General features: G+C 43.4%; 1 protein-coding gene across 1 annotated transcript; it reads left to right on the top strand.

Annotated features, from left to right (window-relative positions):
- The first annotated feature begins 244 nt into the window (after positions 1-244).
- On the top strand, positions 245-23,099 carry angpt2b (angiopoietin 2b). The gene is made up of 9 exons (XM_008291064.1): positions 245-983; positions 6,108-6,263; positions 6,979-7,100; positions 9,110-9,342; positions 9,650-9,774; positions 13,612-13,713; positions 18,691-18,857; positions 21,614-21,744; positions 21,991-23,099. The coding sequence occupies exons 1-9, from the start codon at positions 666-668 to the stop codon at positions 22,149-22,151; spliced, it is 1,515 nt and encodes a 504-aa protein (XP_008289286.1). The 5' UTR covers positions 245-665; the 3' UTR covers positions 22,152-23,099.
- The last annotated feature ends 1,177 nt before the right edge of the window (positions 23,100-24,276 follow it).

Raw genomic sequence — 24,276 nt, 5'->3', positions numbered from 1 at the left:
AAAGAGGGAAGGGTGGTTGAGCGATTATGTGCTAAGGAGGTGTGTGTGTGTGTGTGTGTGTGTGTGGAGAGGCACGCCACTCTCTCTCTCTCTCTCTCTCTGTCTGTGTACTTTAAGAGCTTTACCGCTTCAGCCAACATCCTGAAGCAGGCCACTCTCCACTCCACCCCTCCTTTCCCTTCTCCTCCAGACCAACGCATGGACTCCAGCAGCTTGAAAAGACGGCAGTGAGGAAAGTAACTTTTCAGAAGAGAGAGATAGATGGTGGGAGGGAAGTCTGCCGTTGGCTTCCTGGGCTGAGCTGCATGCGCTGGCCAGAGTGTTGGAGTTACAATAGGAAACAATCCCCTTTTTCCTGTGTGTGTGTGTGTTTTCTGTCCGCCCTCCCGAACAACAGCAGGAGCACGAAACTGGGCAAGAAGAAGACTTCTGGATGCAACAGCAAGAAGAGGAAGACCAGCCAAAAGAGGGGAAGTGGAAGTGATAAAACAGAAACTGGATCTGCAGGAGGAACGCCTTGAGGGACGTTTCAGCAAAGAGCAGAGAAAGATCCAGAGGACGGAAGGTGAAGCTCCCGTGACCCACTTGTCAAACCTGCCAGGTGGTGCAAAGCCTCCTTCTTCCCCTCTCCTCCCTCCCTCCCCTTTCCCTCGTTTTACCCTGACATGGGCCGTCTGCTGGCCCTGACCCTCGCCTACCTGGCCTACCTGCTGGCCACCGCGACTGGCTCAGAGCGCCAACAGCACCGCGTGCAGCACGGCCCCTGCAGCTACACCTTCATCCTCCCCGAGGTGGAGCACTGCAATCCCTTAAAGGATTTCCAGGTCACCAACACCCTCCAGAGGGACTCCCCGCCCGGGGCCGAGCGCGACACGAGCCCGTCCAAGCAAGGCAAGGCCCCGAAGGAGAGGTCTTCCTGGCAGGAGAGGAAGCTGGAGAGTCTGGAGAACGCCATGGAGAATAACACTCAGTGGCTGCAGAAGGTAAGATCTCTGCACCGCTGACTAAACCGGCTGCTTCCTCCTGTCACGCCGTCTTCATCTTGTCCTTTTCACATGTCACACTCCAGCCTGCAGAGCTTCAAACAGAATGCTGTAAAACAAAGAAGGGACGTCCACGGAGTATACTATCCGATAACATCTGTTGACAAGCCTTCATTATTGATAAGTTCAGTGCTTAGCTGGGATTTCCTGGATGCTTGCTGTATGCATATTTGGCTCCATGACAATGCCTGCTGTACGAGTGTGTGCGTCTGTACATAAGACCGCTGGGATGCCAGAACTCCCTCTTGCATGCAAGAGGAGAAACACAAGATGAAAAAAGCGTCCTAATATCACGTCATACCAAATATGTCTCACACACTTAAACCTTCTAAATCAGTGTTTTACCCCCGCTGGCAACAAGTACACAGAAACTTCTATCTTTGGTTAAAAGTCAACTCAAAGCTCTCCAAATTCAGCTTACATAAAAAAAATATACAACTTGTTTTCCCAGTGAAAAAAAAAAAAACTGTGTTTATCTGTGGGAGACACATTTCAGCATGTCTCCTCACTGGACAGTTCAAGCCTTTGCAGTTGCATTTAGGCCGGATTATGACTGACTAAAATGAAAAGATGCGATTAAAAGTGGCTTCACAATGGAGTTTCTATTGCTAAGGTCATCTGGGCACAGAATCAGTGTTGGGCCATTGTCTGGGACAGACTGACTGACACGCCACCACTCTCCACCCGTCTCTCTATTCTTGTCTGCGTCGCTCACTGAATATTTATGGTATACACTAATCCTCGGGCTGATTATAGGCGTTTGTGTCGAGTGTTTAGATTGGCCGAGCGAGAGCAAACATGCTGATTATATATCAGGATTTGAAAATGGGGTGTTATAAATGCCAAAGCGCTTCCTGTGCTCTTGTCACTTCGCTCACACACACACACTCTCAGCACAAATTCTTTTTTTTTTTTTTGGGTTCCCCCCTTTCCTTCCCTCCTGACAGTTCTTCTTTATCCATCTCCGTCATTTCTATCCGCGGCACTCTGCACCTCTGGGATGATGAATGCGTCTTATCGACCATGGGATCTCAGAATCATTGTCTATCCCGCTCACGCTCACCTGACATGCAGTCAGAAAGACACACATGAAAACACACACTCGTCTCCCCCGTGCACACTCTGTCTGTATCGTCTATGAACAAGAGGCCTTGCTTGCATGGGAAGCATCCCATGAGGCCGCGCTGTGTGTGTTTGATAGATGGAGAGAAACAAACAGTGAGAGAGCGCACACGCTTTTCCTCATGTATGTTATTCATGTATGGAAGGCTAAATTGTGGAAGAGGAATCATCACACACTGCACTCTTCTCGGGCATGTTCTGTGCACCGCGTAGCCTCTCACCTTCACTTTCTCCACCAGAGATGTGACATGTGCTTAAATCCCCCCACCCCGCTGTTTGAAATCCCCCCACATCGACAGAAAAAGCCTCGGCTGACACATACCTCGCTCTCTTGCCAGCTTCCTCCACAAAACGTCTGGAACGAACACAAAGATCCGACCTTTCAACAAGTAACCCCCACCAGGCTGAAGTGATGCATAAATGATCGCACTGTAGGTGGTATTTCCACATAAACACAGCGTGACCCCAGAGAGCCTCTTTTAGATATGCACGAGGGGTAACCCGACCCCCTGACCCCAGATGGCAAAAAGCCCTTTCAGCGCCTTGTGGAGCTCATTAGGCCTATCTGCATACGGTTTGGGAGAACTTGGTGATATGCAATGTGGAAGAGCTGTAGGCGTGTATGTGTGTCGGTGTTTCTGTGAAACTTTGTACGATCTCACTCGAAGCTCCCTTGGGGATGCCGTGACCCTCTCTGTGAGCTTTCCAGCCAAACCCCCTTGAAAGAGAAAACACACATCCAGACTTAGGAGCACGCTAATCCACCATGTTCCTCAGAGGGATCTCCAAGTGGACCAGTGACTGTATTAATGCGCTAAATTCCTTCTCTGGTATTTCCATGAAGAAAATAGTATTTGTTTTCTTATGGACTAACCCCCAACATAACCCCCCATCTAGTCCCCTTTGCCTTCTGTGGCCATGCGGGGTTGAAAAAAAAAACGGATGCTTTTCTTAGTACTTCTAAGAGGGAGCGCGGATTATCCTAATGCAGAAATATTGCACAGAGATCAAGGTATCTTGGCTACCCTTGGTGAGCTGATTTTTTTTTTTTTTAGTCCTGTAATATTTCATTAAACCAATCCTTCAGTCAAGGGCAGCCATATCACTTTTATTATACATTTTATTTCCTAAACATTCACCATTTCCTCCATCTGGAACAGTCTAAATCTACGGCCTTTGACTTAGAAACATCTTCAAGCATTTATCTCAATCACAACAAAACCTACTCTTTTACATTCGTGCCTGTAATCGAGCATGAAAGAGATGAAATGGTTTGAAAGGTAACAGACTTTTGTTTGAGGTGCTTACACCAATGAAAAATGAAACAAGGCTGAAAGTCTGCATCTATACCAGCTTCTCTCTAAATGTGTATAGGCAGAGTTTTAAGCTGCATTATAAGTGCCATCATACTGTTGTTTAGCAGGTATAAAGTTCACTCTGTTCATTATCATAGTTTGGCATGCGAGTATGCTGACAATGGCAAAGTAGCACTAAACACAAAGTACATCTAAGAGTAATGGGAATGGCATTAGTGTGGTCATAAAGCAAAGCATTAGACAAAGTGAAATTTTGATTCGGTCGGTGGTGGAACCACATGAAAAGAAAGTGGATGACCAAAAGTACTACTGTTCACTCTGAAGATTACATGATTGCCTGCATAAAATATAAAGGCCATCGATCCAGTAATACGACCAGAGTCATGACTACAAAGAGTAATCTCATGGTGGCACTAGAGGGAAAGTGATGGTATCTGTATCAAGAGAAATTCTCAAATTATTCAACAGTACAAAACATGATGTTATTCCATTAAGTCAATGCCGAGATGCTTCACTGGATAACCCTACTTCTGAGTTTCTTTAAGGACCATGAAAGTTTCATGATAATATCTCCACTTATTTTAAGATATTCCAGGTCACACTAAGTAAAAGAAAAAAGGCATAAAAAGAAAAAGAAAAAAAAAACATGTTCCAGCTACAACCCTCAGAACAAGGTGTCAACCACGGACAAATTCTTAAGCACAAGTAGTTCCACTTGAAGTAGTTCACAGTGAAATCTATTGAGAGTAATCGTCTCTGGAAAGAGATGCTGTCCTTCATTTTTCTTCTAAATTTTATCACGCTGTAGGCAGCACACACACACAATTTCGCTCTTATTCTGTGTACTGGGGTAGACAGAAATACAAATAGAACCAAAGCTGTCCTCGTAGTGAAACAGCATGAAGCAAACATCAGTAAGAGAGAAAATACTGGATGTTTCTTTGAACCCCTTCAGGTCAAGAATATATATTATCTGGATTTCCACAGCGTTGCAGTGGCACATCCATCAACTCACCATTTTAATCGCAATCATACGCATCCTGATGTGCCTCCGTCCATCATTATCATTTGCCAGAACACCCAGCAGATATGTTTCCCCTGTCCTCTGTAATTGTGACTGAGAACAAATGTGTCTATTGGCTCAATAATTAAGATATCAAGTGATAGAACTCCTATGATTTTCTCAGCACTGATCCCTCCTCGGTCCCTCTTAGACACAATAAAACAGAATTATGTTACATCCCAAAAGTGATTTATCTGGCTGCATACTGCAGCGTGTGACAAAGCTGCAATTAATGCAATTGGCAGGGGGAGATGGAGTATATCAAGGCCTCTGGATTGAGCTCCGGCACAAAGGGTGTAATAGGAAGACTTCGGACATGCGGCTGATAGCAGCTTGAATGCGTAAGGCTGATTATGATGCAGGGATCTTTGGTTCTTCCTTTGGAGTTGGCTTTAATCCGCTTAGTAATCTCTTCATAACCTTCGTTATGGAAGGATTTTTTTTTTCTGCTGTCTCAGTTCATCCTAAAGTAGCAAAATATGAGAGATGGATTTGGGAAGCAAAAGGGAAAGAAGAGGGACGCTTTAAAAGAGGGAGTTGGGGAGAAAGTTCAAGAGGATCCGAGAGACAAAGAGAGAAAGATTACTAGCAGGCAAACAATTTAATTGCAGATTCATCTCTATTAGCCCACTTGGATGAGCATTTTTAGAAACTTCATAAAAAAAAAATACAAAAGACACCCTCTTCTGCGGCAATGCATTATCATAACCCCGTTTCTGTGAAATGTTTACTTTTGTCGAAGAAAATAACAAAAGCAACAATCATGGCCTGATTTGAATTCTCTTCGATTTTTGCAGATAGCCACTCATTAGCGGGATAATTTTGAGGGCTTTCTCCTCAGAGACTTCATTTTCCAGTTGTGTGGTTTAATGAGTAAAGTCTCTTCAGAAAAGCCATAAATATTAATGTTCTCTGGTTCGATATTCTACATTGCTTTATTGCAAAAGGCACAGACCATTGCCCATTAAATGTCAAACCAAATTCTACCGTTTACAGCAGGAAAAGTGGAATTTGACTTCCAGATGCCGTTTGCTCAAACAGACCACATTAATAAGAGAATCTATTTATTGAAGCAAGATGGATGCCATCCTATTTTTACTCCTGCTGTGATGGGTTTTTGCCCGTGCTTCTTTTTCTGGGCCTGTGATTGATTACAGTGTGCGGGCGACTCTCCCTAAAGTCCTGCACATGAATATCATGATGTCAAACTCCCCGTATATACTTTCGCTGCTGTCTCTGAACACCCACTGAAATGCCTACATATTTCATCATTTTATTAATGTAAAGGGTCGCTATTTGCCCGCGGTAGCCCTGCAGATGGATGGATAGATGGGTGGCGAGACACCACAAGAGCCCAAGGGAAGCTAAATTCCACGACTCCATCACAGTGCCTGAGAAGATTGAGGTGAAAAAGACGGATCGCGTGAAGGTTGCCTCTTTCACACTGCATGAAGCTGTCAGCCAACGTATAGGGACGCGGGCTGACAAAATATGATTATCACCGCGATGGAGGTAGGAAATCTGACATCCTGGATAAAAACTCTCTGCTTGTTCTCCCTCCAGCTGGAGAACTTCATCCAGGAGAATGTGCGCTCTGGGATGGAGGAAATAAAGAGAACTGCGGTGCACACTCAGACAGCTGCCATGCTGGAGATGGGAACCAACCTCCTCAGCCAATCTGCAGAGCAGACTCGCAAACTGACAGACGTCGAGACACAGGTGAGCCGATCAGGAAGCATCGGAGCGAACCTGGGAAAAAAAATCTTGTTTGCAGCCAATCCAAATGAACCACCGTGGGGGTCGCACCGACGCAAAAACAAATGATATCACTCGCGAAACACTCGGTGAATAGCTAATTAAATGCAAATCAGATGTTTCCTGTTGAGAAGCCGTGCCCAAAGGTGGCGGCAAAACGCTATAAAACAGCTGGTATTCGGTTCTGCAGGCTCTGATTGACACAATGAGTCGAGCTTGGCGTCTGACGACAAGCCAATTAAAACATAAAGCTCAGTAGCACAACACAGATGTGTCTTCAATCATGCCACAGAGTTTGTTATTACAGATTGGGCTGTTTTGGTCGTCATGCTTACTTTTTCCCTTATCAAAGTCGATATGAAACGGCGAACCTGTACAAATATCCGAGCTGCTTTGTTCAAGTTTTGCGTTTCATCTGCGGCTTCAAAACATGTCACAGGTGCGCGTGAGATCATTCTCGCTCAAGTTTTGATTACAAGATCAATCAATTTTGCGAATTATGAGCTTTGTGATGTGTTGCGCGACACTGTTTATCCCAAAGGGTCCTTTTTATGAATTCGTCTAGCGGGCACCCCCCTTTTATTTTTATCCTCTCACATCACTCTCGTCCATCTTTTCGTAAAGCACTGTGAGGTAGCTATTCTTCAGTTGTTGTTTTTTATTTTTTAACAATCCATAGGTGTTAAACCAGACAAGTCGCCTGGAGATCCAACTGCTTGAGTACTCGCTCTTCACCAACCGGCTGGAGAAACATATTCTCCTGCAGACTCAGGAGATCTCACGCCTCGGTGATAAAAACAGGTGAGCACCCTTCAGAAGACTATTCAGGGAAGTATATTTTTGAGCACTGCAACACTTACGGGACTTTTGCTGTGTGCAGTCCCATCATTTTTGGATCTATTAAGTTGAGCACTTAAGGTAAAGGTGACTCACAGTCATCACAAAGTCATGTTACGCAGTCATTGTTGAGGTTGCTTTTGCTCTTCGCTTCCCCAGAAATCTCCTGAAAACTTGTGCTGTTTTTGTTAGTGGTGCCATTTTCCTTGCCTGCTTTGCTTTTAGTTGACTAATGAAATGAGCTGGTGTGACCACTGTGGGAAACATAAAATGCATCTCCTCCTTTTTTTGCACCACAGAATGCTTTCTCAGGAAAAAGCCACTTCACACCGGGTGGCAGAACATAAAGGCCCCTCCAAAGTGCAATATAGTGTGTATGTGTACATGCGTGAACTGCAAAAGAATACGTCGAACGCTTTCAACAAACAGGGCACTTAATGACAGCATAATGTGTATTGTGCGAGCATGTGCGTGTTTGCCAGTGAAAGGACTTAGGAGGGGTTTCCCATTCTTCTCTCTAGGAACACAGGGTCAAGTAAGGGCCAGGGACGGGTTAAGGACTTGGGCTCTGCCTGGTGTGAAGGGGAGCCGGTGTTGTCTATCTTTGCATCTGGTTGTTAATCCCTCCATCCATTTGTAGCGAATGTAGACCAAGGGGAGGACACGACGGCCCGGCACCCAACACCTGTTACACATCTGGCCGTGCTTGGCCCCGCTCTGCCCTTTCAGCCCCCCGGTCCTTCAAGTTCTTGACACGGCTCTGACATGTAAATAAATGAATACGGCTTGACAAGGGTAAACTCAACGGCAGGATGCAAGAAATTAGGAATGCAATAGCGGGTTTGCAGCCAGGCGACTGTGGAATAAGAGGGAAATTAGGGCTGCGGCGGTTGTCGGTGGCTGCTGAGCCTTAAGGGCACGGAGCCAGTTTTTGAACTGCTGCCAAGCTAAAAAGGGCAGAGAGACATATTTGTTTTCATAGGCATTACATGTAAAATACTATTTCCAGGAACCGCAGAGCACTGAGAAAAAGAAAGAGAGCAGACTAATAGAAATACACTGTATAATTGCAATAATAATAAATAGCACAATATCATAAGCATAACAATTTAATAACCCGGAATGCAATGTGATCCAAAATGCCGTATTTGTTCTGTCAACTCCCCTAACTGTTCAAACATCGCCGAGCTGGTTTCATGCCATGCGCTACACTTCGCCTGTTCCTCAAAGTAAAATACACACAACGCAGAGCATTTTATTAGCTCTTTTTTGTCACTTTTATTGAGTGTTTTCCCACAAAGCAAATATGAAATGGAAGTGATGTAAGAAATGATTTGGATTGATCCCGCTCCCTCTCCCTCTCTGGGCCACATGCTGCGCCGCCGCCGACAGCGTTAGATCGGGGATCCATCTTTTAGTGTTGTGGCTGCGTGTGCATCGAGCTCAGAAGTAGCTTGTTCAATCTGGGTGGCTGGATTGTTTCAATAAATAACTGCTGCAGAGTCGTTAGTCAAAGCCATAAAGATCAAGCTGCGGGGATTTATGATCTTCATTTGGAGGTGGGGGTGTGCCACTTGTGCAGACACAAAGACACACACACACACACACACACACACACTGTCAGGTTGTTGCCTCGTGGCTGTGATCGAGCAGCTTGGCATGCAGGGCCATCTGTGAGCGCTGCTGTGGTACAGGTGTTTATACGATGTTAGCCCAATGAGACTGTTGCGCTGATGTCTATTAGTCATCCTCATGTAAATGAGCGAGTTTGTGCAATCTCCACTGTGAAAGGTAAATGCTGAATGGATGGATTCTGCACCTGTGCCCATTTATTTTTTATTTTTTTAATCTTCTCCCCCTTACAATGATACAATATCATCTCCTTATATACTTTTTTTCCCCCTTTTCCATTCTGGTGCATTGTAAAGAAGAGAAATGAATTTTCTTTTCTTTTTTTTTTCACTCTTTGACAGTTTTTTGGAAGAGAGGCTCTTAGCGCTGGAGGCTCGGTATGGGAAGGAGCTTAAGGGGTTACAGAGCGAAAAGCAGCAGCTTCAAGAGCTTCTGGAGAGGCAGAGTCGACTGGTCAGTCAGCTGCAGGGTGAACTGGGCAGCTCCACACTCAACAGCACCGTACTGCAGAGACAGCAGGCCGTGCTCACAGACACTGTTCAGCAGCTGCTGGCCATGGTTAATCACTGCAACGGTAAGGCTGAGTGAGTTCTGATCCTCAGATTGTTACTGTTAGCATCAGTTATTTTAAACAAAACATTAGGAGAGAGATACTAAGAGGAAACATACTGTATTAATATAAAGGTGTTCTACAAAAACAAATAACCCAGAGCAGCTTGTATCTTCACATCACAGACACACTATGTTCGTGTTTACCCTGCGGACACCGCAGGCTTAAACCACAGCTTAACACTGCAAGAGAACTCACATATGGGGCTGGGATTTGTGTGCAAAACCCGTCAGGTTGCCATCTGTAAACACATGCTTGCATGTTTCTGCAGAAATCTCCAATATGCCCAAGGAGGAGTCACTAAGTTTCAGGGACTGTGCGGAGATCCTGCGATCTGGAGTGAAAGAGAGTGGAATATACAGCATCCGCCTGCACAACTCCACCCAGACTGTCAAGGTAGTAGGACTTCAAAGGCCACTGGCCTTTTCTTGCAAATATCAACTAACTGACTATGACATTACACTTTTTTTTGTCCATTTGTCTCATCGTATTTAACAGTGGAGTCATTTTCACTTGTATTAACTTTACAGGCTTTTCCCAGCCTGTGTAAAATCTCACACACACACTGCATAATGAAAGTCAGCAGGCTTATCATTATTTTCTGTACCACTATAAATACTGGGAAGACAAACGGGTCTGATGTCATGCTAATTTGCCGAGGCTTTGGTATGGCGGCTGATGACGGTGCCGTGCTGCGTTACGGAGAGCTAAAATAATAAGCAACAGGAGCGTGGTGCCCTGCAGGCCTCATGGTGAGCCAGTGTGCACTGCTGAATGCAGAGTCAGAGAAGCCTGGGAGGTACCTCCACTGATCTGAAGTAGCTCGCCCTTGCTAACTCAACCATGGCAGCCACCAGCAGGCTATCCTTTCTTTGAATCACATCTGGGCTTCTTGGCTGGGATCTTCACGCTCAGTGCTTAGCAGGAGAAAAAAAAAAAAAAAAGAAAGCTCACAGTGAAACATTTTTTTTGTTATTCATTACTTTCAGTCTAGTTTGCTGTTGGCACATTCTCCGGCTGCCTCTGTTTTCCCCGCGTTCTTCCTCTTCATTTCCTGTGGGCACGGCGGCCAGGTGTTAGGCAGCGGTGCCATGTGTTTCCTGCCAACTGGGGCCAATGTACGTTTCCACTGATACAAGTTAGCACTCCCCAAATCATTGCTGCTTTCAATCTATGCCATCTAAATCCAATGTGGCTGGCAAGCTGGGTGGCTGCATGAAAGTGGGGCAGATACAAATTGCCCTATTTTCAAAGCAGCGAGCGGGCTGTCTCAGTTGGACCACAGACAAAAGGCATGCACATGCGCACATAATGGGGGATACTGGCTATATGAGACGGTTATCAGCCCATCTATCCATTTGTGTACCTTGAAATCACCAAGGTTGTGAATAATGATGATGATTACACTCCAAATAATTCATAGCCTGGATCAGTTTCATTTCAAATTTTTCATAACTCTGTTATGCATACTTTTGAGAGCTACATAAGCACAGGGTTTATAAAGTTAAACACATTAGAGCTTTCCTGTAAACACACACTGAGTAATGTATTTTATCCTCAGATAGTCCCTTGAAAACAGTAACCATGGCATTGTCTGTTTTTTAAAACCGTAATAAGTCTTAAATTGTTTGCATTTATTTGTAATGGATTTGGCCCCACATTGCCTCCATCTTGGCTAATAAGTGAATTCGGAGTATTAAATATGAATCTGGACTAAATCAGAGTAACGACCACGTTTGGGAATTGACTTTAACTGAGAATTCTATTTCAAGAGCCTGTTTTTGTATTCAGTGTGATGCATTTAAGGCCAGAACATTGCGCGTAATGTGCCAGAGGATAATCACAGCATATTGCCAGTCTGCTCTGTTTTTCGGGGTGAAAGAACCGAGTGCCTTTTGACCTTGATTTAGCTTTTCTATTCTGGGAAAGTGCTGAAAAACTCTCATTTCATTTTCTAACGGAAAATAGCCAGTTGAGATGTCGAAAGAGAGCCCTTTGGATTCTGTCAGCGTATCAGCATCTATGCAGCGCGACTCTGTTTGGTGGATGATATTAAAGCAACCAGCCAGGAAAATCAATTTTGTTTCATCAGTAATTATCCATGTTCCAGGTTGCAAAGGTTGTGTCACTGACAAATTTGAGGTGACAACATTGGATAGAGCTTCAAATATAGCGCCTAAGAAAACTGACAAAGACCTACCGCTTAGCCTTGAGGTGTGCTGAATACATCTGTTGAATTGAGATCCTTCTCACTAACATATAGCATCTAATCTTACCACCCACGGGAACAAACGCACACAGTTATTTGATCGCCATACCTGAAGGAGGCTGGAACATGTCCACCAAAACACCTTGAAAATCTAAAATGAATCCCTTAACAAGTCTACATTTCAAAATCCGTCACTGGGTGAATGAGTACAATTCCTTCCTATTTGTTCATCCAAACAAATCCACACATGGCGAAATGTGCAGCCAAGTACGAAGGAAAACATTCTGTGTAACCCAAACCTCAGGAGCCTCCTCCTCAACCCCCACTCCAGGGATGAGAGAACATGCTCAGATGTTAGTTTTTCCTTCCCACCTGGGTCATATCATTGCGTGACACCCTGAAATGTAGGGTTCTCCCCGTATTCCTGAGGCTTTAAAGGCATCCTTCAAATAGCAGAAGGACTCCTTGCCACCTTATTTTCCATTTTCCTCGTGTGGGCCGCTCTGGTTGTGGAAGATGTGACATTTTGAAACTAATCCCTGTTTACTCATACATACACTGACTGATTAGACTTCAATGTCAAATGGCTCCAAATGGGAAACAGTAATAATAATAATGCTGAAGGTTGTAAATAGAAATGAGGTTCTGGTAGCACTGAACATTACTAACACCAAAACACAGTTGTTATTTTGATTTGCTTTAGAGATCAACCAATCCGTATTTTTGTCAGGATGAATAGTTGATGTTGGGACTCTGGAGAAAAAAAAGGGGCACCCAAGGGTACCAAAATTTAAAATAACACAAATAATAAAAATTAGGCTGATACAGATGTGTCAAAAACAACTGCAGTTCCTCAAATGGCCACTTGAGGCTGGCTCTGATGGCAAGTCAGTCCCCATAGACTCCCATGTTAATATGTTCAACTTTACAGCAGAATTAAACATATGTAGAGCCTGGTATAAAAAACGTATTTGATCTCTGTAGCTTAGATTAGGATTTTTTATGTAGCTAAAATGTTTAAATTGCAATAAGACTTATGCATAATTAAAGACGTGGCTGCTTTAAGTGACAGGTTAGTGCGATCACAGGACAGAGATGTTTGCATGCTCCACCTCAGCTCCACTCATGCTCCACCTCTGCTTTAGTAGGACTAAAGCCCTGCCTAGATGGCAACAGTCAAAGCAGCATCAGAACCACCAAGTAGTCCCTTTCAAGTGAATTTATTTTTGTGGGAATTTGTTTTAAAAACAACAAAAAAACAATACTTGTGAAAATAAAAGATGCTGAATATTGGATCTGAAAAGCGGCCAGACTGGTCAAACTGCAATTATTATTTTCTCTAATTTTACAAAACACTAAGATTTGTTTTGATTGTTTTTTTTAAATTGGATGTCAGCTTCAAATTCACACTGAAATCCTTCTGAAAATAAAGTTCTCTTAGCTGCAGTAATCAATATTTTTCATGAACGATAAAGCAAACATTAATGTTCACTGATAAAGGGGAAAGATAATCACTTCAATGTCTCCAGTGCCCCTCAGACACACAAAGCATTCAAACCTTTTTCAGCTGATTGTTTCGGTGTTTAAAGTGTAGTTCCATTGCCTTCTGACGACCTGGTTTCCAGGCACAGAGCACTGCTGTATTCAGTCAAACGGCTCCGGTGCATCCTCTGCTGCCCGCCCAACACCAAGCAACAGTTTGCAACAAGCCTGTTAACAAGGTGGAGGATTTAGCCGCGAAAGACCTCGATTGTTCAGCTGTTAAAGAAACATACTGGCATGGCATTCACCAGGTGGCTTTAAAACAATTCTAAATCCTGTTTTATTCTCTTGTGAATAAAGTGATATGATTGGGGAGAATATGCGTAGTATAAAGTAAAATTAAATCGATCAATTCCTGCTGCTGCTCATAGTTAAGATGACAAGTAATCACAGAATGAATAAAGATGCAAAACCAAGCATTCACTGCCAGAACACTTTTCAATACAGATGCTCTCTTTCTACATTTTCTCTTCTCCTTGCAGGTGTTCTGTGACATGACGACCAGAGGTGGGGGGTGGACGGTGCTGCAGCACCGAAGGAACGGCTCCGTGGACTTTCATCGCGGATGGAGGGACTATAAAATGGTGGGTTGTGTTTGCACCACAATCAGCATAGGTCCAAACAAATCAGTACTGCAGCACTGGACAGGAGGTTTCAATAATTATCCACGGGTGGTTTGGCAAGGAGAGGCGTGGGAGACAGGCTAGCCTGTGATCTCAGGTGACCTGCGGTTGTTGCATTTGGCCGCCCTCGTGTTCTCTACCACCCCCCATGTTATTGCACCTGCTCTCGCTCCCTCTCCCTGTCATACTCCCACACAGCCATGCACAAACACACACACATGTCATGTACTTCAATGCCTCGCACAGCACCGACTGTTTGTATCCAGCCTCAAGATCCCAGTCGCTTTCTCCTGCAGGGATGCAAGTGTGTTGATGAAAGTAACAACATTTCCAAATGTAATCCCCCTAAAAACAAACTGGATGCGATACAATCGCGCACAAGAGACTGTGAAGCTGCTCCAGCGCTTTGGCCCGAATAAAACATGTTTTGACACCTTTGGCATTTATATGGTTTTGGAATCATTTCTTTTTTTTTCAATCTCACCCTAAAGTCTTCTCAATAGAAATTCCATTTGCACAATAGAAAAACAGAGAAAAACAAAAACTCTGCTTTTTTTGACTGTCAAATTACACGGAGAACAAATGAGCGAGGCTGGTTTGGGTTTTTGATTGAACCGAGTAGCAATTTGTCTCTCACCCACGCCAGCAAATCAATTGCCACGGCTAGGACTGGAAATAAACTGCAGAGAGGACTGTGACTGCAAACAGAGGGAGAAAGAGTGAGACCAAAAAAAAAAGAGAGCTTAAAAAACTCTTTCAAGGACAATATTTTTACAAGTGGATGATAAATATTTGGCTCCGGCTGGGGCGTGGGAGCACAGGGGCCCTGTAGATGGCAGATAACGTATGTACTAAAATGCTTCAGTGCCCCGGTCCACACTCCATATTCTCAGAGACCGTGGTCAGAGTTGATCAAATGTTGCACTCGGGCCGGCTGGTCAGATGATAAATGCTCCGCGGCTCTTACTATATATTTGCTTTCACTTAAGGCCAATAACAAAACGGAGAGTCTGGCAGCCGGACAAAGTGACTCCGAGTCCGGAGTTTCACAAGGAGAGCACGTGGCCACTGGTTTAAATGGATAATGGATTTAATACCTGCAGATTTAGACTTCCATTATCTGCCGTAAAAATAAAAATGATTGTCTTATTGTTTATTGATTAATAACTGACGATACATTAAACTCATTTGGCTTTTTAGCACTGAGTCGATCTCTCATATTACACTCTGTCGACCACATTTTGTTGCGAAACTTTTTCACTTTTTAGAGCTTCTTCAGGATTCCCCACATTTTCTTTTTGCCTATTAGTTGTTAGCACCTGCACTTCATTGTCCAACAGTTGAATCATGCGCTCGGCTATATGCTTACATGGGGTTAAAACACTTTTGTAAGCATTCTTGACTCCTAAAACAAAATCTACAAATACATGCGGGGCGAGTTTTATCTGTAAATCTTTATTTGCTGCTGATTTGTAACACATCATCATTTGTGCATCAACTTAGATTACATCTAGACAGATCAAGGTTTTTCCTGGCTCAGAACGGACCTTTGAGGGCCGACTGTGTTTCACAGTTAGCGTGATTGGTCCGTAGAGCAAAGGCAATGGATGCGTTTTTCGCTGATTCGACAGATATCTAAACATTTCCCTTTTATTTCTGACATTTTGATAGACAAATATGATCTGCTACGCTTGAGTAAATGCAGCCCCAGTCAGCATTATTTATTGTGATTTTTTTTTTTATTCCTATCGTTTTGGTGCTTGCGATTTTCCTTTGGCAATGGCTAAAATTTCACCTGGTAGTGCCAAGAATTCCTCTATGCAAGAAAACACCCTGCAGATTTGCAGATACAAATCGCTCCTCATTTAGACGCGGGTCTCGAGTCATGCCCTCTCCACATTTGCAGATTGGGAAATCACAAATATATATTTTAATTGAAAAAGTTCATCAAAATGAGTTCAAAATAAATAGTAATTTTTTTATACATGAGTTTTAATTTGTATAATTTTTTGCTACGTCAGCCATTTTTGGTGCACGAATTACGACCTATGGTGGATTATGTGTGCAGTGAATGTATCTGATTGTATACATGAGGTTTTTCAGGCAAAAAAAATAAAATAATCACACTGATGATGTAGAAGTTTCAAAAAATATGATACACTTGGCGTTACAGGGTTAAGAAGCAATAAAAACATAATGTCACATAAAAGCAAGTGTGTAAAAATTAGCTTTACGAAGTGATTGAATAGATTTCACTGCAGCCATCGTCTTTTCTCTCTGCAAAGTTGTAGGACCCTGGTGGCAAAATCTTTAGATATTAGGCTCAACTTTGGGACAGCCAAAAGGGCCCAACCTGAGGACCTGAGGCTGTCAGCTGGCTGGGTCACTTCAGAAGATGACATTAAAATGACAACTTACAGATTCGATTCACTCATCATACATTTGTGGATTATGTCTTAGAAGTTACAAGACCAATGAAACCCCATTGTGATCTGTTACAGTTACGTTCTTTAACAGCATACAAATATGTCACTGGAAGATTTCTCTCTTTGCAAAAATAAATGCTCAAAAAATTAAAATGTGATATTTCATGCTGATACTATCTTGAAGTGGTTACAAGTTTTACACATTGCTGCATATAATTAATCATGTTTATGTAATTAGAATTTAAAAAATTAAAATGCATATACAGTACATCAAATCAAATGGATCAAACTATATGATAAGCAAATATTTCATTTGGTCCTTCATCCTGCAGTGCAGAACTTTTGTCTCCCCCTTCTGGCAGTGACTAATTACAAAACACTGTCGACGCGTGCTAATGACTTACGTCTCTCCGTCAGTCACTCTACTTTTTTGACTTTTGAGACTAATCATATTACCGAACGCAGAGTTTCTTTCTCCTCTGGGTCACCAGAAACTTTTCTTGGACCTTTTCTGAGGCTCCTCAGTGCTCCTATAGCTCCTCTAGTTCACTTTGTCTTTGGTGGCACCCTTCTTCAGCACCGAAAAAAAAACAACCATTGCTTGCAACGTAAAATCCATACCTACCGGTGCGCCACAGACAGCAAATGAAAAAGTTCAAGGAACGGTAAAATACAGAGAGATTTAATTAGCATCGTGTGAACTTCCAACGACATTCATGTATATGTAAAAGTCCCACAGTCCAGCCTTAACTGTGCCAATGAGTATTTTAGCAAACTTCAAAGTTATTCTTTATACAGGAAACCAGGTCAGATTACTACAGTTTGCTGTATATAATTTACATTAAATTACTGGGAATACCCTTATCATTACTGTAATCACTTCATGTAAAAGCATCATATTCAAGCTAAAACTACAAATACGTGCAAAACATCTTGATGTGTAAACGCATCATCAGTGATGTTTCCAGGAGTTACTGGGTGTTTCAGCACCAGCCAGGCGACCCAGCCAGCGATCGATCAGCCTCCAACTTGTATCTCAACAGCAGCCACCCATGAATCTGCCCTCCTGATGCAAAGTCGCCCGGCGCTGTTCTCTCCGGTTGTGAAACTCTTCACAAGTTGATATCTCTGATTCGAAGCTCCCACAGTGCCCCTCTATGGGTTTCACAGCGTGACTTCTAGCCTTTGCCACAGGATCTCTCTACCGCTTCCTGTTTCTTCTCTTTGGATTCCTCGCTGCGCTCCTCTGAGGGCACTCTGACTTCCTGCACAATCAGTGCTGTCGTGGCCTCAGAGGTGATAATCATGTCTGCCCGCAGTGATGTTGACACTTCAGTTGCCTGTCTAGACGGAGTTTTAGCTCCAAGTCAGAGGCCTTATAGAGGAACCCTCTCATTGCTTTGTGATTGTGAAAGGTGTTTCTCTCCAGCTTTCACAAAGTAATAGGTTTCTTTGGGGCAATATGGTGCGGTGGCTGTGTTCTGGTTTTGGTGCAAACAATAGCAAGCTTCCCCAGGGGTCTCTCTGGCAGCTGTTGAGGGATGTTTATAGGATCCTCTTTTATAGCAGAGGGGAGCAGGAAGATGTCCTGCTCGTCGGATGATATCGGTTATAATCTAAATTGATAGCTCTCAGTCTCCCTCGAGGATGCTGAGCTTACTGCATGTTAACTTGACATTCTGAGAGATCAAGTTGCTGCTCGGTGCCGAATGTCCAGAGGTCTTACTATACTGTTCGCTCGCCGTTGCACAACAGCTACAATGCTGGGAAATGACATTCAGTCAGCTGAGGTGGGATCGTTCGCTGAGTGACGCTCTGTCAGAGTGTACAGATGGATGCTGGAGTGCAGTGATTTAATGAGGGGCAATTGGGCGCAGAGAGGTTGTCCTGATGATGCATTTTTAATTTCAGGCTTAAGGGAAACCTCTAGCTCATAGGTCCTCACTTTGGTAAAGATCTGGAAACTGCAGAAGCCAAAGCATCTGATTCTCATCGCTTCCTCATCAAACCATTCCCTGCATCTATATGTTTCATTTTCATGCATCTTTAAGTAGCATTAATTCCCTCCTCCACATATATTATTACCCATGTGTATGTGCAGGGTATTGATCATTGTTGTCATCCATTGCCAAGACCAAGGACTTCTGATGAGAACTTATGGTGATTTCCAGTTTCAAAGTACAAACAAGCAGTGGATCAGTTACCAAGGCAGCTGTTATTGCAGTTTTTTTTTAAATTTTATTAAAGTGTTGTGGGTCCAGATGGAGCATTGCTAAGATATTAAAGCTAATGAAAGTCTCTGTTGACCAGCCTCTAGCTTTGGGAGTGGAGTGTTTCACTTCCTACACTCAGTGGACTGTCATAGTCCATCAGAATGATAAATGTGACTTCTTAAATTGAGGTCCATTTTCATATTAACTCCAAAAATACTTGGCAGGCCACCGGTAAAATCATCCCCCTTGTTAGAATATTTTCTCCTTCTATTGTTTCCTTGTCTTTGTGTGTAATCCAGGGCTTTGGAGAGCCGTCTGGGGAACACTGGCTGGGGAATGACATCATCCACAAGCTGACCAGCTCCCAGGAATACAGTCTGCATGTCCAGCTAAAAGACAGAGAGGGGAATGAAGCCTTCTCACAATATGATCGCTTCTACATAGACGGAGAGGACAACAACTACAGGTAACCTACCAGCAGGAAATATATACACCTTCAATTCATAACTGAATACTCACCCTGGCTCGAAATGATTAAATAATCCAGTTACCACAAAGTCATTGTAAGTGATAGCATGAGATACGACAGCATGCTAAAGTAAAACACGTATTATACACTCAGGTCTAGAATTTAATTCTTTCTTTCACTTTGTCAGATATATGACATGAATGAGGCTATAATGAAGGCGTTTTATTTCGGTCTTCAGTGTAAGTGTTTTATTAAGCGCCTTCTATTGTGAAAGGCATAATTGCAATGCAGTAGCACCCTTTCAGTCGTCGCCTTCCCTCCGGGTTGTAAGACTCGCAGATTAGAAAACCGTTATCAGCGGTTCAAATTCCTCTCCATTTTCTCATTTTCTAAGCTTTCTTATCCTCAAGTGCTTAAGTTAAGGCACCACTTGGACCATTTTTAAGAATGTCATTCAAACTGATGAAGCTAGGTGGAGGGCGCGCAGCCACTTTCGTCTGCCACCATTTTTCTTTTCACATCACCGCGGCTACCGCTGCCCCACAAATTCCCCAAGGGGACCCACATCCACTGGAGTATAACAGGAATGCTCGGCAATACCTGCCCCTGCCAGGAACTGACAACTCAAACAAAGCTCTCCCGGTAACCCAGCAATCACTAACAAGATTATGTGTGGGTGTGATGAAGCCATGTTTCCCCTCAAACAGACAGAAATAACAGACAAAACCGAAATAGTTCAGGTCGGATTTCAAATACGTTCACCAGAATTTGCCCTTGTTTTGTCGAAGTTTGCGCAGATTGATGCTTTGAGAGATGACAAATCATAATCACATGTGGGTGTATGCTTCCAAGATCCCTAATAGTGCAGCAAATTGCATTTGCCTGAATTTCTTCCACATAATTAGCGTGATAAAACAGAGTGTTTCACAGTTTTTTGCTGTAGGCTACACTGTGTGAGGCGAAGCACCTGAATGAATATAATCACCTCTGCAGCCTGCTACATCTGAGATCATATTCGGTGTAACTAGTTCAATATGTACCGGCATCACTAGCGCGCTGAAGACGCTGGCTTTTCTGTGTTTATATTAAAACCCCCAAGTCGGATCCATGGTGCTGTGCAGCAAGTCAGCCGGAGCGATTCTCTTCCTCGGCTGCATCCAGTGCGCTCCCTCGAGTAGCATGAAGGTCTTCACCTAAAACTCAGTAACAAGATTCATACATTAATCATCGACATGACAGACCGCCTTCCCCTTGGTGAGGTAGCCAAGAATAGCTGCTCTTATAGTAAAGAAAGTAGTGGGCATTCTTTTAATGTAACAGTATCTCTGTCGTTAAAGCGAGCAATAACAATATAAAAAAAAAGACAGTCACCTTGAGAAAAGGTCGGCCCGCGGTCTGCGGTGCTGCTGGAAAAGCTGAATTTGTACATCTGGAAGTCATGGCAAACGTTTTGGGAAGCCAGCAGAGCTCCCTTTTCCAGTAGGATATCCCGTTGCCTGTGTGGTTGCAATTCCGTCTAATTTGTCTCTAATTTGCTTCACATCATGAAAAGAAAAGTTAACTCGTCTAACAAAACATCCCCCTCATGTGTTATTCCACTCTCTCTTTGCTATTCCATCATTATCCCCGTCCCTGGCGCTGTCATTTCAAACTTGCCTCCTCCTCCTCCTCCCCCCTCATGATGCGCTTGTCCTGCCCTGTGAACTTACAAATTCAAGAGGAGGATTCTTCATTTAGTCATCACAGACAGCGTGCCCCGGGCTACACAGGGGGGTCACATAACTCTGGGGAGAGTGCGGCACTAACTAGACAGAATGACAGGGCAGTGGAGAGGCCAGACAGCAGGACTGACCTCCTCGTCCAGTCTCTTCAAACCGGCGCCCACGCGCACACACGGACGGACAAATAGACGCGGCAACACACAGGCGCGCGTACTGTGCAAAAAATAATTCAACGAATCAATTTAACTTGGGCAGAGATTTCTTTCAGACTGGGTTGTTTCACAAAGCACAGCGTGGAGAAAAAATAATGAGAAGTTCTTTAGCTGAGTTTTTATATTGATGTTTAGCAACAATGGGAACCTGTGGGAGTGACTACCTCATATTGTGCATATACTGAAAAGGCTATGATATCCTGCAGTGGTTTAAAAGCGTATATAATTTTACTTTTACTGAAATAATGCATACAGGATTATGTGAGTTTAATTCTATAATAGACAAGACTTTTATCCAGAAGCACTCCCCTCTGTGCAGATTGCAAATGACAAGATGGAGCTGCAGAAAAGAGGAGCCATTGGATTATACCTACTTGAGATGCTCTTATTTGCTTGGTTTGCGAAAATTAAATTCTGAAAGCCAGATATGCCCCCAGGCGCTGACAAATCAAACAAAGAGTGAAAAATTAAAAGTGAACAGCAAAAAAAAAAAGCAGCATACATGCCCCTTATCATTCCTTCGCTACCCTGTGATATTAAGCAATCGCAGGCCGGCCGGTTTCGTAAACATGCTCGTGTTGTGTTCAGTTTACCGAGATAACATTGGATGATTTTTAGAAATTCTGAGCTTCAAACACTTTTCAGGCAGTATCCACTCATTGCCATTTGCAGCTGCCAACAAGTTGCCCAACGCAGCTTTAAATAATGAATGGAAGTGCCTGCGGCTGAGCTTTTTTGTGTGTGTGTGTGTGTGTGTTTGCTTTTATTTTTTATTTTTTTGCTGAAATTCCCTGCTCTTTTTCTACTTTCCTGAATCCAGCCTTCATGCCGAGGGCTTCAGTGGCACAGCTGGAAGAACCAGCAGCCTCACCCACACCGGCAGCCAGTTCAGCACCAAGGACAGAGACAATGACCGCTGTACCTGCAAGTGTGCACAGCTCGCGTCCGGAGGTACGCTCATCTGCCTCCCCCCCACCCCCCACCGTCTCAATCTGTCTTTCCTTATAACCCATCTTGTTAAACATTTCTATCCTCCCCCTTGTAAATGTCCTGAAGTGCATTTCATTTCCCCTCTGCACCAATATAAAGTTACTGCTGACTTACAGCTGTACATTTGGGTGTTACATTTCATGAGCTTGAATTCAATTAATTCTGACTTTTTCCTTGAACTCTCTCTGGCGCAACTTATTCCTGCAGGATGGTGGTTTGAGGCTTGCGGTCCGTCCAACCTGAATGGCATATATTACCCCGCTTCATCCAATGTGGTCCGCTACAATGGTATCAAGTGGTACTACTGGAAGGGTCCGAATTTGATGGCCACCGCGACGACGATGATGGTTCGTCCGGCTAACTTCTGATGGCGTTCCGGTGTCGTCACAGACAAATGCAATGAGCGATATCCGGGAAGAGATGTACTCTGGGAGGAAACTCGAAGCAGACTGTGGTGGTTTCAGCCTCTGGATATATTGCTTTAGCGATTGCCTGGGGACATGTGGAGACTCTCAGCAAATGACTGCGGTTTCAATGAATTCCTGAGTGAGGAAGTCCACTAAACAAATCTATTCATAAAGGTACCCAGGCTATGTATTAATAAGGACTGTTCAGCGGTGAGAGGAAGGAGACAGAGGGAGCTTTGCTGCAGATAAAAAAAAAAAATATTACAAATCAAATCATGCAATTACCAGACAAGTTACCCAAAATACACGAATTAAGCTTCAGAAACTGTATAGCAAAAACTGTTTTGATATTAAGATTCTGTTGTGTGTTTGTTCATTTGCTGTAAAATATTTTTTCAGGCAACGTGTCCAGACTGGAAACATTCACAAACAGCCATATAGCCTTCAAGAAAGCCAACAAATTTTTTAAAAAATGCCTTTAAAGTTATTTAATTTCACACCGACTGCTTCATCGACTTGGATTTCGGTATCTGTTTACTTGTTTGTTTAAAAGTGTAGCCCGGTCTGCACATAATACAGCATAAGATAACCCACACTTGCTTCAGCGGTTTACCATTGTTCATAAAACAACACCATAAACAACAGCAACAATAACCGCCTTTGCCCTTTGCTGTGTCTTCCAAAGGGCTTTTCGAGATGAAATATCCCCAATTCTTCCAGTCACACCTCTCATAAAACTTTATTTGTGAGTGATTTCGCTCATAAAAGTACATCATGCACTCTCACTTGTGTGATTTACTTTCAAAAATGGAACATTTGTAATGCCATCTGGAAACAAAGCTGTAAATTCACTTCTGACTTTGTTAAAACAATAAAATCATATATAGTCTTTGGTGCCTGTAACCCACAGTGCCAGGTGCGTGTCTCCATGTTAGCTGCATAAACTTCTACACATGCTGGACTCGGGACATCGTTGGAGGACCGCCCTGCACCATTGATCCGATGAGTCATCCAATAACACCGATCCCTGCGGTACCCATTAGAAAGCGGATGGGCTTCACCTCAACTTACAGTAACCTGCATCCACCGCCGCTGTGTCCTGAGGACAGCGGCCTCTGCTAAGTGGAAGATGACACATCTACATTGTCTGCTCATTCTTGTGCTTCATTTACTGAAGGACAGACAGAGAGAACGCTTAAACATCTCATTTTCTTTGCCTAATGCAGATCCCGAGTGTGATTCATTTCTGACGGCTGCAAATTAAATACAACTGCAAAAAAATGAGACGTGAAGCGTAATGAACTGTGAGCCGGATCTTGGTGTTCTGACATGTCCTGATTATTCCAGTCAATGTCAGAGGTACTTAAGGGGGAAAAAAATAGATATATTTCCTTTCTGTTCATAGATAAATATATACTAAAACAAAATAGGAAATCATTGATTTTATAAAAAAAATTAATTAAAAAAGCTTTTCTGTGTTTGGCTTCACTGAACCTGCAAAAGACTCACCAAGGCTCAACTGCCTTTGATTTACTACTCTATTAGGAAATATGCAGGAGCTGCTCAAGACAGTAAAACTACTCAAAGGGATAACAGCGCTGCTACTGCGCCTGACCATATCTTAAATGTGTGTGTATAAATATATGATGCCGGCATGCCAGAATGTAAGAGGGAACTACAAATAGCATTATAAGTAGAGCCAGTGCCAGCAGCTGGATATACAGCCGTGTATATGGTCGGTTGTGATGATAGACCTGAGTAACATAACATGCTGTACTGGCAACACACACACACACACACACACTGCTTGCATGCGGTGACCCCATTGCTTAACAAGTTTATTACGACCTCCAAGGGCTGGACAGGCGATAGATCACAGCAGGGGAGGCCAGAGGTGAATCCATCAAAGCAGCTTTAATAAAGACCACTTGATTTGGCCTGCTGGCTCAACAGATGAAATGGTTGTGTTCAGGTCCAGTGAAGCAGACCAGAGTCTGCGTCACATTGCTTCTCTACTTGTCCCAGTTCCAGTTTATTAGATGGGTTATTTGTAGGCAGAGAGACGAGGAAACAGTAACTTTAAAAA

The sequence above is a fragment of the Stegastes partitus genome, unplaced genomic scaffold (genome assembly GCF_000690725.1).
Source record: "Stegastes partitus isolate 25-593 unplaced genomic scaffold, Stegastes_partitus-1.0.2 Scaffold712, whole genome shotgun sequence".
Taxonomy (NCBI): Eukaryota; Metazoa; Chordata; class Actinopteri; family Pomacentridae; genus Stegastes; species Stegastes partitus.
This window is presented reverse-complemented; position numbering and strand designations above follow the sequence as displayed.

Coding starts and splice junctions, on each gene's coding strand:
- angpt2b (XM_008291064.1), top strand. CDS start 666: ATGGGCCGTCTGCTGGCCCTGACCCTCGCCTACCTGGCCTACCTGCTG. Junction 9,343..9,649: donor CATGGTTAATCACTGCAACG/GTAAGGCTGAGT, acceptor ATGTTTCTGCAG/AAATCTCCAATATGCCCAAG. Junction 9,775..13,611: donor ACTCCACCCAGACTGTCAAG/GTAGTAGGACTT, acceptor TTCTCCTTGCAG/GTGTTCTGTGACATGACGAC.